The 15,762-nt window shown below is 44.8% G+C and overlaps 1 protein-coding gene and 1 pseudogene across 1 annotated transcript in view; one reads left to right on the top strand and one right to left on the bottom strand.

Annotated features, from left to right (window-relative positions):
- The window catches only part of LOC139444743 (uncharacterized), a 46,134-nt gene extending 31,515 nt beyond the window's left edge, over positions 1–14,619 (top strand). The window contains 20 exon segments of the mRNA XM_071225679.1: positions 20–296; positions 947–1,133; positions 1,370–1,584; positions 2,175–2,407; positions 2,641–2,794; positions 3,113–3,291; positions 3,903–4,043; positions 4,289–4,454; positions 4,607–4,748; positions 4,863–4,984; positions 5,265–5,404; positions 6,033–6,180; positions 7,460–7,654; positions 8,062–8,265; positions 8,650–9,408; positions 12,873–13,085; positions 13,289–13,384; positions 13,577–13,902; positions 14,025–14,220; positions 14,339–14,619. Of these exon segments, the coding sequence (XP_071081780.1) occupies positions 20–296; positions 947–1,133; positions 1,370–1,584; positions 2,175–2,407; positions 2,641–2,794; positions 3,113–3,291; positions 3,903–4,043; positions 4,289–4,454; positions 4,607–4,748; positions 4,863–4,984; positions 5,265–5,404; positions 6,033–6,180; positions 7,460–7,654; positions 8,062–8,265; positions 8,650–9,408; positions 12,873–13,085; positions 13,289–13,384; positions 13,577–13,902; positions 14,025–14,220; positions 14,339–14,619 (4,374 nt within the window).
- Positions 1–15,762, bottom strand: part of LOC139446629 (uncharacterized) — a 161,839-nt pseudogene that overhangs the window by 127,583 nt on the left and 18,494 nt on the right.

Raw genomic sequence — 15,762 nt, 5'->3', positions numbered from 1 at the left:
TGTCAAAATCGTGCACTAGGGATACAACAATGTAGGCCTGCACAGTCTCATCACTTCACGACCTGTGACGGCGGAAAACACACCGCCCTCTAGGGGCCACGTGTATGATGGACAACGCACCAACGTTAGAGGCCAGGCAAAGGACGCTGACTTTGTCACCTTGATGTCGGAGATGGGTTCCTACTGGGAGGGGTTTTCTGACCCCCACTCTTCAATCAGTCACTATCTCCTGCAGGTGGGCACGTGTCGGGGATGTGACGACACGCTCGCTCAGTCACACGTGGGAGCAAGAACAGGTAAAAAGCAAAACTGTTCCTTAAATATCATTTATAACACAAAAACAGTCGTCACCCTACTGGATGTGAGTAAGTGTATCTGCCGCTTCAAGAAATATATGTGGGGAATCGAACCCGGGTCTTCGGCTGGACGAGGTAACACTTTAACAACTAGGTTCCCACACTGCCCACCTTACTAGGCCAATCTTGATATTGGTTGTTTGAGGTTCGTTGTCCATCAGTGTACAGAAAGCGTCCTCTTGTCTGGTGTAACGGGCTTACGGTATAACCTTGGTATTACATATCTACATTTATACCCCGACATCTGATTGTTGTAATAATATTCATGAAGGCATACTGCAGTCAAATCGTGTGTGTTTCGTTGTTTTACTTATATTCATGAAGGTCTACTGTTGTCAAAAATGCGTGTCTCGTTGTTGTACTGATATTTATGGAGAAATATTGCAGCTACCCTGAACGTGTCTAATTGTAATAATGTTTATGAAGGTCATTGTTGTACTAATAGTTACGAAGGCATACTGTTGTGCTTGTCTGATTGCTGTACTTATATTTATGAAGACATAATGCCACTACCCTGTGCACGTCTAATTGTTGTACTAATATTCATGAAGATATACTGCGGGTACCCTGTGCGTGTCTAATTGTTGCAGATGTGGGTTTCTATAACATTGCCTTCAAGTGTGGCATGACGTATTACGTGACGGTGACAGCGTGTAACATGGCTGGTCTGTGCACCATGGCTACAAGTGATGGTGTCATCTTAGACGTGACCGCTCCACGAACTGGGAACATCATGGACGGAACCCGAGATGAAGATGTCCAATATCAGGCTTCCAGGTGATCATGATGCAACTCAATCCGTCATTGGCCATAGTATTATCCAACTTATTTAGAAACCGTAAAGGGGCTATTATTTCCATTTGTAAAATAAAATTATTAAAAAACTCACTAAAGTACTATCTGTATTTCTGAGTCTGTCCTGAACTGAAGGCTGTGATTTTAAAACAAAAGAATTACTGCATCATAAGTTCACATTATCCTGCCACATAGTTCTGTGTGATTATTGTTTTCAGGACATTCCTTGGTTGTAAGTGGCGAGGCTTCCAGGACCCTGAGTCTGGGTTAGACCACTATGAATGCCGTGTGGGGACAACTCCAGGAGGTGACGAGATTCTCGCAGCAACGAATGCAGCCATGGAGGAAGCCATCTTCCACACGCTGTCACGTGACCACCAACTTCCGGTTGGACAGACTCTGTACACGACCGTCAGAGCCTACAACAAAGCAGGTTATAAGCTATAACGCACATCATAAATATCATCTCTCAGTTGAAATCAAAGCTGGCTGAAGTCGAAAGACATTATTCATATATTATGAAACGGAGAGCCTGTATGATGAATTGTAGCTGCAGTATGCACTTATTCGTTCCTCATTTAATTTGACTTTGTCCAATAGGATATGTAGAAAAAGCCTTGTTAATCCTGAAGCGCACATTGGCAGACATTTCAAAGACTCCAGTAGGCTGCACATTTGTTTATATTTTCAAAATATATATTCACCAATTTCTTCCTTAATCACCTACCTCCAAATACGTATACTTTATTTCTTCGAATGTGAACTTTGAATAAGTATTCCAGATCGGAAGCAAAAATATAAATAACTGATATGTTTGCACAACGTAGGGTAAATGTACAGAAATAATACTATAAAAGGGAGTGCACTTAACGACGTATTTGGATGTAAGTGACGAATAAGAGATCAGTATATGGATTAAAAAACAAAATAATATTTGTCGCCAAACAGAGATGTAGAAACGAAGAAAAGTGATGCGTATCCAAAACAGTCAGTTGTATATATGTTATCACTTTGCTGTGACAGGTTTATACAGTGAAATTACGTCCAACGGGTTTCTGGTTGACATCACTCCACCGGAAGCTGTCGTGACACCAGGGATCCTAGATGGACACGGTTCCATTGTGGCTGGGACGTCCATCAGCAGGACGACCTTGAGGATAGGCTGGAAGTTCAAGGACGAAGAGTCTTACATTGAGAGACAGTACCTCTCCATCTCATCACACCAACTGGGGGAGTTCAAGTCAAGTCTCCTGAAGGTGACCGTCATTTGTTCATGTTAAACATGGTTTAGGAGCGAGGTGAAGTATACAACACTAATGGTAGTATGTATCGCAATCTTTATCATCTACATCTACAAAACTGTGAACACAATCAACATACGCATCTTACAACATTATAATCATGGTTTCTATAATCAATTGATTTGATATCTCATATGAAGTGCATTTATTACAAACATAACACTAATCTATCCCTACCTTCCCTAAAGCTGCCAGGACTTGTTGAAGAATACACGCTGTCACAGCTGGACCTCCACGATGGAAGCAGCTATACAGTGAAGCTCGTCGCCTGCAATATGGCCGGCTTATGTCACTCCTCAGACACTGGGGCCATGCTGGTGGACAGCTCGAAACCCTTGACAGGTAACACACAGTAATGTGTCCATGAATCATTGACAGTTAACACACAGTAATGTCTCCATGAACCATTAACAGGTAACACACAGTAATAACACCATGAATCTTTGGCAGGTAATACACAGTAATGTGTCCATGCATCCTTGACAGGTGACACACAATACTGTATCCATGAATCTTTGACAGGTAACACAACACTGTATCCATGAATCTTTGACAGGTAACACAACACTGTATCCATGAATCTTTGACAGGTAACACAACACTGTCTCCATGAATGTTTCACTCTTCTCTCAAAAACACGGTTCTATGACTGTAATGCAGGTGCGCTAGCTGTGCACACCGACCATGCAGCAGGGTTGTCTCGACACCAGTCGGGGTGGATGACATGGAACAGGACCCGGCTGAACCTCGCCTGGCTTGGCTTCTCTGATCTCCATTCTGGAATAACGCACTACATCATCACAGCAGGGTCTGCTGAGTTCGGAACGGACCTTACTGAGGTGGAATCACGTTCATACTGAAAATACATTACATATTTAAAAATCTTTGGTTCCAGGTTATATAATACTGATGTGTCGTCGTTATGATGTAAACACAGTTTCAAAATTAAAGCATCTTCGACACATGTATATATTCATTGGACGAACAGAAATGTAGTAGGAATACGAACATACTAAAAGAAACATCATAGATACATAGGTGCATTTTGAGATGGGGAAGTGTGATGAGGTGACATGTAATGGGGTGGAATGGAGTTTTAACGTCGCGCTCAAGATTATTGCACTTATATAGCGACGTGCACATGTGTGTGTGTGAGTGTGTGTGTGAGTGTGTGTGTGAGTGTGTGTGAGTGTGTGTGTGTGTGTGTGTGTGTGTGTGTGTGTGTGTGTGTGTGTGTGTGTGTGTGTGTGTGTGTGTGTGTGTGTGCTTGTGTGTGTGTGTGTGTGTGTGTGTGTGTGTGTGTTTGTGTTTGTGTTTGTGTTTGTTTGTTTGTTTGTACTAGTACTACCACTCAGACACGGTGTTCTGACTCCGAGCTGACCAGTCCTGCCTGGTGCATCTTGAAACAACCTTGGCATTATTTACTTACAGATACGTGTGTCTGTTTCAGGGAAGCACGTTTGTGCTCGTACAACACAATGTGTCTGGCATTGAGCACGATGACGAAGGCAGAGTTCAGACTGGTGTTGTAAACACAAAGGACCTCTCTTCCACATCGTCTGTGTTTGTGGCAGTTTCGGCTGTCAACGGGGTAGGTGTTACATGCTTACCTGTTCGCGAACACCTGGTGTCAACGCTGGTTCTCAGTGATCCATTCATGTAATTTTCACTGCTAATTTGCCCTTTACGAATTGAATCTGCTTCGGCATATTATCGAGACTGATTGTTCTCTCGCGTTAACGTTTTATATTTACAACCCACGAACACACAAAAAACATTCCCATAGTATTAACCTAGTTATGTTTTTATGTTCAATGTGTATTCCTTGTGACCCAGGTTGGCCTCCAGAGTGATGCGCTTCACCTGGAACTGGAACTAGGAGCTGGGGGGATGCTCGAGCTGGTCAGACGGTGTCATTCATACAACTGTGAGGGTCACTGTGTCTGTGCCGTGCAGGACAGGACGTGCCACCACACACGCGGATGTACACCGCTGCTGGATGGTACGTCACAACTGATGTCTCCACAGGGAGGATCTAGCTCGATTGCAATAACAATCACAGAAAGTCAGTTCACTGTAAATATAGTTCATTAATTATGACAAGAACCAGTTATATCTTCTGCATGGCGGTATATGTCACTGTTTATATCCTAGGTGGGTCAAACAATGTTCTGGGTGTGACCGATGTCACTGACCTCCGCTTCACAACATCCGGGGACATTGACCACTCACCATCAGACACCTTCATGGCTGCCCGTTGGACGGTGTTGAAACAACAAGGGCTGCCTTTCACACAGTACAATTTCTCTTATTACTTAATATCTAAACTATTTGTAAAGGTTGCTTGAAATAACTCATCGTTTTGACCACAGTGTGCCAGGTATCTCAGACAGTTTGTTGTTGGCTGCAGGTATGAGGTCAGTCTTGGAGTCAGTGACAGCGACTACCCCATGGGTGTGTTTGACAGTCACTCCCACAGAGTCTGGTTCAGCGTCGGGCGGCAAACATCAGCTGTCATCTCTCTGGCAGACGGTACTGACTCACCTACCGATAATCCGATCTCTATTCAGAAGCTTACGAGTTTTTTTGTTTAATAAAGCGATGTTAGTGCTAAGACGATACCTCATTATTGATCTACGGCAGTCTAATATCGCTTTGTGGAAAGGGGTTCAGTTATAAACTAACAAACAAATGTTTCGTATCAAAATATGTGTTTGGATTCATTTATAAAGCAATGGAAGAGAAGAGATGTTTGTAAGAGAGTATGAACGATAAGGGACTAATCCGACTAACTGTAGTGCTTGTGACCAAGGCGAGGACCTCAGCAGCCGGCACGTGTATTCCTTCTTTGTGAGAGGCTGGTATGATGCGACGACGTACAGCATCTTCAAGTCGGACGGGGTCATGGTGGACACAGCCCCTCCCAAGACCACCGACAACCAGGCACTCGCAGTGAGTCAACACACATTAGGTCTTTTTTTTTAGACGTGGAGCAACACAATTTCCATGCTAATTATGTTGCAAGCATGTTGTCAGAATCTCATTGCTCGTCATTAAATACACGTCTCAAACTGGCCAGTCGTCGATACAAGCTGTTACTGTCCGGTCAGTATGGACAACATGACGTCATAGTGTTTCATGTGTCGCCATCCGCTTGTCGCGTATAATTGACCTTGTTCACGTTTTGAGTAAACATACCGAAACCACTGGTGGTCGTAAGGCAGATTGTCACACAAACATATTTGATAGATAATACGGCTCCGCATTTGTGAACATGTAACGATAAGTTCGCCCACTAGTGACACATGTGACTCATAATCGTAAATGATCTCAAGATATTAAATGTTTCATATGTGCGTTCCACTTAGACTTTAATCTTAATAATTTTGCTGCCCCTGGAAAATGGTAAAATAGGTTTTATTTCCAGGACAGTATCTAGTGATCTTTTTCGAGGACTTCCTCTTCCTATTTCCGATGTTAATGTTTTCAGTCAGTAGTTTGCCTGGTCCAGATTCGACCATTAACTGCCCGTCGCGGAATAACTAAATATTTACGATTCCGCTGTATGTGAATGATGCAGGTGATTGAGCTCAGTGATGACGACGGAGTGAAGGATGCAGACTTTCAGATGGCGACGGACACAATCAGGATCAGCTGGACCAACAAGTTCCTACCGGGCGCCTCTGGAATTCTCAAGTACCGAGTCTACATCAGTACAAGCCCCGGGGGTGAGCGTTCCCAGTTTCACAACTCCCCCAACACATTACACATCAGTATAGAAGTGTGCATGTGTCTAACCTGGAAGCTGATGTCCAAGGACCAACACATAACAGATCAATATAGAAGTGTGCATGTATCTAACCTGGAAGCTAATGTCCTAGGACCAACACATTACAGATCAATATAGAAGTGTGAATGAATCTAACCTGGATGCTAATGTCCCAGGTAGCTAATATCCAACCCCGAACATTGATTCATGGCTCACAACGCTTGTCCTTCTACATACCTAGGAACTGATTGAACGACGACGATATCCCAGGACCAACACATTACAGATCAATATAGAAGTGTGCATATGTCTAACCTGGAAGCTAATGTTCTAGAACCAACACAATACAGATTAGTATAGAAGTGTGAATGTATCTAACCTGGAAGCTAATGTTCTAGAACCAACACATTACAGATCAGTATAGAAGTGTTAATGTATCTAACCTGTAAGCTAATGTCCTAGGACCAACACATTACATATCAATATAGAAGTGTGAATGTATCTAACCTGGAAGCTGATGTCCTAGGACCAACACATTACAGATCAATATAGAAATGTGAATGTATCCAACCTTGAAGCTGATGTCCTATGACCAACATATAACAGATCAATTTAGAAGTGTGAATGTATCTAACCTGGAAGCTGATGTCCTAGGACCCACCACATTACAGATCATTATAGAAGTGTGCATGTATCTAGCCTGGAAGCTGATGTCCTAGGACCAACACATTAAATATCAATATAGAAGTTTGAATGTATCTAGCCTGGAAGCTGTTGTCCTAGGACCAAAACATTACATATCAATATAGAAGTGTGAATGTATCTAACCTGGAAGCTGATGTTCTAGAACCAACACATTACAGATTAATATAAAAGTGTGCATGTATCTAACCTGGAAGCTAATGTCCTAGGACCAACACATTACAGATCAATATAGAAGTGTGAATGAATCTAACCTGGATGCTAATGTCCCAGGTAGCTAATATCCAACCCTGAACATTGATTCATGGCTCACAACGCTTGTCCTTCTACATACCTAGGAACTGATTGACCGACGACGATATGACTTTATTATTGATGTTGTTATTATTCACTTTACATTATAAAGGATTGTTAGGATCGCATAGGTTCGACTCCCACTTGGGGACAATGTGTGAAACCCATTTCAGGTGCCCCTGTTGCGATATGGCTGACTATAACAAAACTCACTGACTCACTCAGTAACTTCACTATTTGAGGACATAGTATCCACGCGTCAGATGACCTGACCACCACGAAGTACACAGCCAGGGGCCTGAGTCTACAAGCAGCCACAGTGTACTACTCCAGTGTCCTGGCCTACAACAGAGCTGGCCTGGTCAGCTGGGCTCACTCTGACGGTGTCCGGGTGGACGTGCTGCCTCCTGTAGCGGGCAGAGTGGATGATGGACAAGGTACGTTCCCTTCTACAGTATCAACGCTTGAAGTCTTGTCTTGCTGTACGTCGGAATATTAAAGCTGTCCTGTTTATTACTAAGTAATGGAATGTTGAGAGAAGGGTTGACGTCGATACATCGCACATATTAGAGCAGGCCCATAACCGATGATTGGTCAGGTTCGGTGATTTGATTGATAATGTGTCGTTGGTGAGCATCGATGCTCATAGAATTTATCCCCAGATCGTTTGTTCCAGATTGAATTATTAACAGACCACCATCATACAGCTGGAATAGTGCAGCGTTCAACATCGAACACTCAAACAATTTTCAATTGACCCAGGATCTCCACAGAGGTTACAATACCTGGTGAAATGTGGTTACTTGTTGACTTGTGTAGTTACCTCCTATTACTGTCTCTGTAGAGATGCACGACACGGACTACCAGAGTTCTCCATCAGAGGTCTCCGCCTCCTGGCACGGCTTCTCTGACACGGACTCCACGATCATCACGTACTTCTGGTGTGTGGGAAGAGTCAACGACACAACAGACTGCAGTGTGCTGGGCTGGCGGGACACTGGGCTTTATACCACCGCCACGGCACAACTTGCTTCCCCTCTCCCTAGTGGTATGTATCCTGATCACCTTCATCTGGCCTTATCTAAATACCAGCACGCCTACTGTTCACGTATTGACACTCAATAACGATAACCCAGACTCCTGGCGGTTTCACTCGTCCTTTGTCCCAAACTTCCTGCGGAGGACAAATTGTCACCAAAGTAAATGTTCTGTAAAACAGCAAATTGTCAAAAGCAAGTGGTGAAACATTAAATTCCATCAGTGAAACTAAACTGAATTGTTTGAAGAAGTTGTTATTCATAAATTTTGTCTACCTTGTAAAAACAAAGTTGAAAATCTTGTTCCGTCCACAGAAGTTATTTAAGGTGGCGCCTAACTGTTTATTAAGTGGGCCTTCTAGAATCGCCTGATGACGGTATTCCCTTGTTTATAGGTACATGCTTATGGAGCAAGGTGTATGCTGTAGATGCAGTGGGTCACGCCTCAGACGTAGCTGTATCAGACGGCGTTGTCGTCGACACATCTCCCCCAGAACCACAGTCCGTGGCATACCTAGGAGGCAACTTGGTGAAGAATCCTTCGTTTGAGACACAAAATAAACCTGTGAATTCATCGACGTGCAATGAACCACTTCCCGAGCACTGGCAGGCTAACAACTCTACATGCATACACATTATTACATCTGAGCGTCCATCAGCTAGACATGGTAACAGCTATGTTGTAATCAGCGGATCTGTTCTCCAGAGAGATATACATCTCAGTGTGGGGCAAATGTACAAAGCTATGATTCATGTAGGATATACAGACAACATGGACGTACATCTCAGCGTTATAGAAGGCTTCGTCTCAGTTGGTATAGAAGTGATCACATTCAGCCTGGAGCCGAACCTATGCCGAGGGGTGTGTGATGTTGGGAGACATTCTGTTATCATGTGGAATACGCACACGTTTTCCTTCATTGCTCGGGAGGACTCCACACAACTTACTATTGGCACGACGTCAAGGTCCATGGCGATGGCAGTTGATCACGTGACACTGCAGAGCGTCAAGTATGGTGGTCATGACGAGGCTGGTGACACAGAGAACCACGTGGAGGTGAATGCGGTGTTCCTGCCTCACTGGTCGTCTGTACACGTGTCATGGCACTTCACAGACACCGAGTCTCCCATCACCATGTACCAGTGGGCAGTAGGTGAGTCTCCTATCACCATGTACCAGTGGGCAGTAAGTGAGTCTCCTATCACCATGTACCAGTGGGCAGTAGTTGAGTCTCCCATCACCATGTACCAGTGGGCAGTAGGTGAGTCTCCCATCACAATGTACCAGTGGGCAGTAGGTGAGTCTCCGATCATGTAAGAGTGGGCGGTAGGAAAGTCAGCCATCACCATGTACCAGTGGCCAGTAGGTAAGTCCCCAATCACTATCTACTAGTGGGCAGTAGATGAGTCTCCTATCACCATGTACCAGTGGGCAGTAGGTGAGTCTCCTATCACCATGTACAAGTGAGCAGTAGGTGAGTCTCCTATCACCATGTACCAGTGGGCACAAGGTGAGTCTCCTATCACCATGTACCAGTGGGCAGTAGGTGAGTCTCCTTTCACCATGTACCAGTGGGCAGTAAGTGAGTCTCCTATCACTCTGTACCAGTGGGCAGTAGGTGAGTCTCCTATCACCCTGTACCATTGGGCAGTAGGTGAGACTCTTATTACTATGTACCAGTGGGCAGTAGGTGAGTCTCCTATCACTATGTACCAGTGGGCAGTATGTGAGTCTCCTATCACCATGTACCAGTGGGCAGTAGATGAGTCTCCTATCACCATGTACCAGTGGGCAGAAGGTGAGTCTCCTATCACCATGTACTAGTGGGCAGTAGGTGAGTCTCCTATCACCATGTACCAGTGGGCAGTAGGTGAGTCTCCTATCACCATGTACCAATGGGCAGTAGATGAGTCTCCTATCACCATGTACCAGTGGGCAGTAGGTGAGTCTCCTATCACCATGTACCAGTGGGCAGTAGGTGAGTCTCCTATCACCATGTACCAGTGGACAGTAGGTGAGTCTCCTATCACCATGTACCAGTGGGCAGTAGGTGAATCTCCTATCACCATGTTCCAGTGGGCACTAGGTGAGTCTCCTATCACCATGTACCAGTGGGCAGTAGATGAGTCTCCTATCACCATGTACCAGTGGGCAGTAGATGAGTCTTCTATCACCATGTACAAGTGGGCAGTAGGTGAGTCTATTATCACCATGTACCAGTGGGCAGTAGGTGAGTCTCCTATCACCATGTACCAGTGGGCAGTAGGTGAGTCTCATGTCACTATCTACCAGTGGGCAGTATGTGAGTCTCCTATCACCATGTACCAGTGGGCAGTAGGTGAGTCTCCTATCATGTAAGAGTGGGCGGTAGGAAAGTCAGCCATCACCATGTACCAGTGGCCAGTAGGTAAGTCCCCAATCACTATCTACTAGTGGGCAGTAGATGAGTCTCCTATCACCATGTACCAGTGGGCAGTAGGTGAGTCTCCTATCACCATGTACAAGTGAGCAGTAGGTGAGTCTCCTATCACCATGTACCAGTGGGCACAAGGTGAGTCTCCTATCACCATGTACCAGTGGGCAGTAGGTGAGTCTCCTTTCACCATGTACCAGTGGGCAGTAAGTGAGTCTCCTATCACTCTGTACCAGTGGGCAGTAGGTGAGTCTCCTATCACCCTGTACCATTGGGCAGTAGGTGAGACTCTTATTACTATGTACCATTGGGCAGTAGGTGAGTCTCCTATCACCATGTACCAGTGGGCAGTAGGTGAGTCTCATGTCACTATGTACCAGTGGGCAGTATGTGAGTCTCCTATCACCATGTACCAGTGGGCAGTAGATGAGTCTCCTATCACCATGTACCAGTGGGCAGAAGGTGAGTCTCCTATCACCATGTACTAGTGGGCAGTAGGTGAGTCTCCTATCACCATGTACCAGTGGGCAGTAGGTGAGTCTCCTATCACCATGTACCAGTGGGCAGTAGATGAGTCTCCTATCACCATGTACCAGTGGGCAGTAGGTGAGTCTCCTATCACCATGTACCAGTGGGCACTAGGTGAGTCTCCTATCACCATGTACCAGTGGACAGTAGGTGAGTTTCCTATCACCATGTACCAGTGGGCAGTAGGTGAGTCTCCTATCACTATGTACCAGTGGGCAGTAGGTGAGTCTCCCAGCACCATGTACCAGTGGGCAGTAGGTGAGTCTCCGATCATGTAAGAGTGGGCGGTAGGAAAGTCAGCCATCACCATGTACCAGTGGGCAGTAGGTAAGTCCCCAATCACTATCTACTAGTGGGCAGTAGGTGAGTCTCCTATCACTATGTACCAGTGGGCAGTAGGTGAGTCTCCTATCACCATGTACAAGTGGGCAGTAGGTGAGTCTCCTATCACCATGTACCAGTGGGCACTAGGTGAGTCTCCTATCACCATGTACCAGTGGGCAGTAGATGAGTCTCCTATCACCATGTACCAGTGGGCAGTAGATGAGTCTTCTATCACCATGTACAAGTGGGCAGTAGGTGAGTCTATTATCACCATGTACCAGTGGGCAGTAGTTGAGTCTCCTATCACCATGTACCAGTGGAAAGTAGGTGAGTCTCCTATCACCATGTACCAGTGGGCAGTAGGTGAGTCTCCTATCACCATGTACCAGTGGGCAGTAGGTGAGTCTCCTATCACCATGTACCAGTGGGCAGTAGGTGAGTCTCCTATCACCATGTACCATTGGGCAGTAGGTGAGTCTCCTATCACCATGTACCAGTGGGCCGTAGGTGATTCTACTAACACCCTGTTCCAGTGGGCAGTAGGTGAGTCTCCTATCACCATGTACCAGTGGGCCGTAGGTGAGTCTCCTATCACCATGTACCAGTGGGCCGTAGGTGATTCTACTAACACCCTGTTCCAGTGGGCAGTAGGTGAGTACCCAATCATGTAAGAGTTGGCAGTAGGAAAGTTCCCAATGATCATATACCAGTGGACAGTTTGTAAGTCCCAAATCACCACGTTCCAGTGGGCAGTAGGTGAGTCTCCTATCACCCTGTACTAGTGGGCAGTAGGTGAGTCTCCCGTCACCATGTACAAGTGGGTAGAAGGTGAGTCGCCAATCATGTACCAGTGGGCTGTAGGAAAGTCCGCCATCATCATGTAGCAGTGGGCAGTAGGTGAGTACCCAATCATGTAAGAGTGGGCCGTAAGAAAGTAACCCATCACCATGTTCTAGTGGGCAGTCAGTAAGGGCTTCACTTGGGAGGATTTAGATAAAGAATGTATGAGATTATTTATACCGCCTGCTGTGGGCGAAAATCCCCCATAACAAGGGATGTAGGCCTTAGACGTGTACCCCTTTGTGGAAACCAACGCGCACGCGTATTATGCTGTCAAAACAATGATCATATCAGGGCTAGCAAGCACAGGATCGACTCACATGTGGGAAGCAAATCGTGGATTATTTAGGAGTGCGCCACCTATATTAAACTCAGATTACGAATATTGAACTTAGTATTAAAACTATATGTTTATTTAGACATGGAGAAATAGAGAAACAAAACTGTTGATAGCCTAGTGTGACCTGAGCAGCATCCAAACCTGTAGGTAATAACATCGACTCTCCATGCAGGTCTGATGGAGGGCGGGACACAGGTGCAGGGCTTCACTAAGGTTGGCAGAAACCCTCAAGGAACAGTTTCTGCCCAGAAGCTCACTCACAACTCCAGACTGTATGTGTCGGTAATCGCCACTAACGCTGCCGGCCTGACAACACTGACCAAAGCTGAACCAGTGACGGTGGACATGACACCACCAACTATACAACAAGTCAACGATGGTTCAGGTAAAACAGGGAATTGAAACGTGTCTGGCAATAACATCGTTTACCATTCCAAATAAAACTGCATGCGTGTACATTCCAGCATGTCTGTCTCACCATTCCTATTCCTTTATAATGACCATAACATTTTGTGATCATTTAACTGGACAACAAGCTATAATGTACCATTGCTATATGATCACACAGCTATAATGCTCCACTTCTAGGAGTTGATGCAGACTTCCTTTCACCAGAGGACATGGCAGCGAACTGGACTGTAGAAGATCAGGAATCGGATTCTATCAACTGTGATATTGCTATAGGTTAGTAACAGCCATATTGATACAACATGATTGTTGTCATAATCAATTAGAAAAATACATTAATCAACGAAAAGGTAAATTCGTGTAGAAACTGCATAAGCTAATGTTGTTTCAACATGTCTTTGTGTATGTATCCCAACGGAACTTCATTTTCAATATCGTCTGACTGAATAGCTGTTATATCTTCTGCAGGACACACACCTGGAGATGACGACGTTCGTCGGTTTGCTCGAACTAATCCCGGAGTAAGGTTTACCAGGTGGAATCTGACTGATATAGTGACGTCATCTAGTGTCAAGGTGTACACGACAGTACGTTGCCATAACAACGCGGGGCAGGCCTCCGAGTCCTCATCTGACGGTGTAGTCATCGTGTCCCGGTTGGCATCTGTAGCTGGCTTCCAGGTCCTGAAGGAGAGCCCCTCTGTGTTCTCAGACAGAGACCAGTGCCACGTAGCCCGAGACACTGTGAGACTTCACTGGGAGGGAGGAGAAACCCAGAGTCCTTACACAACGCTGGTATGTCGACTCCAGTTAACTTCTTCAACATTGATACTTGCTCTAGTCACAACTACCATGTATGAAGCTGGTGTTTGTAAAATTCTTACTTATTTGTTTTGTGTTTTTAATTAAACATATAGGTTCACATCGAGGGTAGCAGTTTGATCTACGAACAGATCGTCCCGAGTATTTTCACATACACATCTGCCCAGCTGTGTGGCCTGAAACTCAGCGACCTGACAACCTACAACATCAGCGCCATGCATGTGCTGGACAAGGCAGGGTACCCGACAGAAGCTTCTATCACCACGCATGGCCCACCACCAAGTCTAAACAGTAAGATAGCACAACAGTTATCCTAAATACAGCAAATTCGAAAATACTAATTTAAATGCAACAAAATTCAATGTCATGTTGTATTTGTTTCCTGACAGTGATGTCTGGTTTACTTCAGAAGCAGCGATGATCTCGTCCAGGACGTCCGACAGGATGACCACTCTGTCCTGGCCTGGCCTGTTTACCTCCCCCTGGGGCCAGCTTGTGTATGAAGTGATGGTGGGCAGGGTGGAGGGTGGGGCAGATGTGGTGGACGGGCTGCTGACACGCCAGGAGCAGATGAAGCTCAACCTGTCCTCGCACCCACAAACTGTAACTGCCGTATATGTCTCTATAACAGCCATTGATCCGTGTGGATACACTGCTTACTACTCCCAGGCCGTGGATATCGGTCCATGACTTCAACTGATTCGTGGAAGTGTAAATCGTGATTAAATATTGTTTTCTAATTTTGACAGTGTAATTTGTTCCCATCCGTACATGCTCACACACTCATCAGTCAATTTAGTCATCATGTCCAATTTTGAAATTATATTTATAATCAAGTTTTTTTGTCATTACACAAACATGATATTTTGTAATACTTTTTGCTAATGTCCTGATCCCAAAACTGTATCTAGTGTTTTCTGAAAATACTTAAACGCACAACATAATTACTTTCTCCTACCTTTTAATAACCCCCCCTAATTTCAAAGATTGATTGAACAACACCTACGTAAAATTTGTTCTGAGAATGTGTCAGTATCAAGAACCATGTTACATGGTGGTTAAAACAGATACATTAATTATATTATCAATACCAGCATCTATGTCCTTTTTACAAATTCACAGTTTCAGAATTTCACATTTTGTAATAGCTGCATTAAGTAGTGTGCTTTCTCAATGTTTGCGTCACGTAGATTATCTATACCGAAGTCATCTTTTGCTGAAACTTCATTTAAAGTCATAGGAAAGTTGAGTACAAATTCAACCCATGAAAGTAAGGATACGCTGAGAAGGAATAATCCAAGGTGAACAATCTCATTATATGTTGGACGTGATCAAAGATATTTATGCTGAATATATAACAATAACCAATAACCCTGCTTCATTATTAATGTGTTGTATATTTGTCATTCTTGTACCCAATAAATTATAATCATATAGTTTGGTTCTTTGTTTGGGTTTATCCATGTAATTACGAATTCGGAGGTAGCAGCTAGCGGGTTAGCTGTGCACACAACTGTGAACTTTGTTATAAGCTGGTGGGGTTTGGGGAGGATCCCGCATGTGTAAGTAACAGACAGGTGCAAGTGCTTATCCCACCCGACACAAACTACCCTGCTAACTCCTAATCAACAATGAGACGACATTGAGTTCATATCGCCAATGTGCTAGGAGAAAACAAGCAAACCTGTAAAGCGGAAAGTTTGTCCAGGGCCCACTTGTGCAAAGTGACTATTGTAAGCCTATGTTAAAGTATGGGAGTTACGATCATCTTAGCGCTAAATACTGTTTTGTGCAAGTGGGCCCAGGGCTTCGTTTCTCAACGCGATCTTAGCG

This window comes from Haliotis cracherodii, unplaced genomic scaffold, assembly GCF_022045235.1.
Source record: "Haliotis cracherodii isolate W230 unplaced genomic scaffold, xgHalCrac1.p SCAF_6, whole genome shotgun sequence".
NCBI lineage: Eukaryota > Metazoa > Mollusca > Gastropoda > Lepetellida > Haliotidae > Haliotis > Haliotis cracherodii.
The sequence above is the reverse complement of the archived record's forward strand: the minus strand, read 5'-3'. Positions and strand labels throughout refer to the sequence as shown.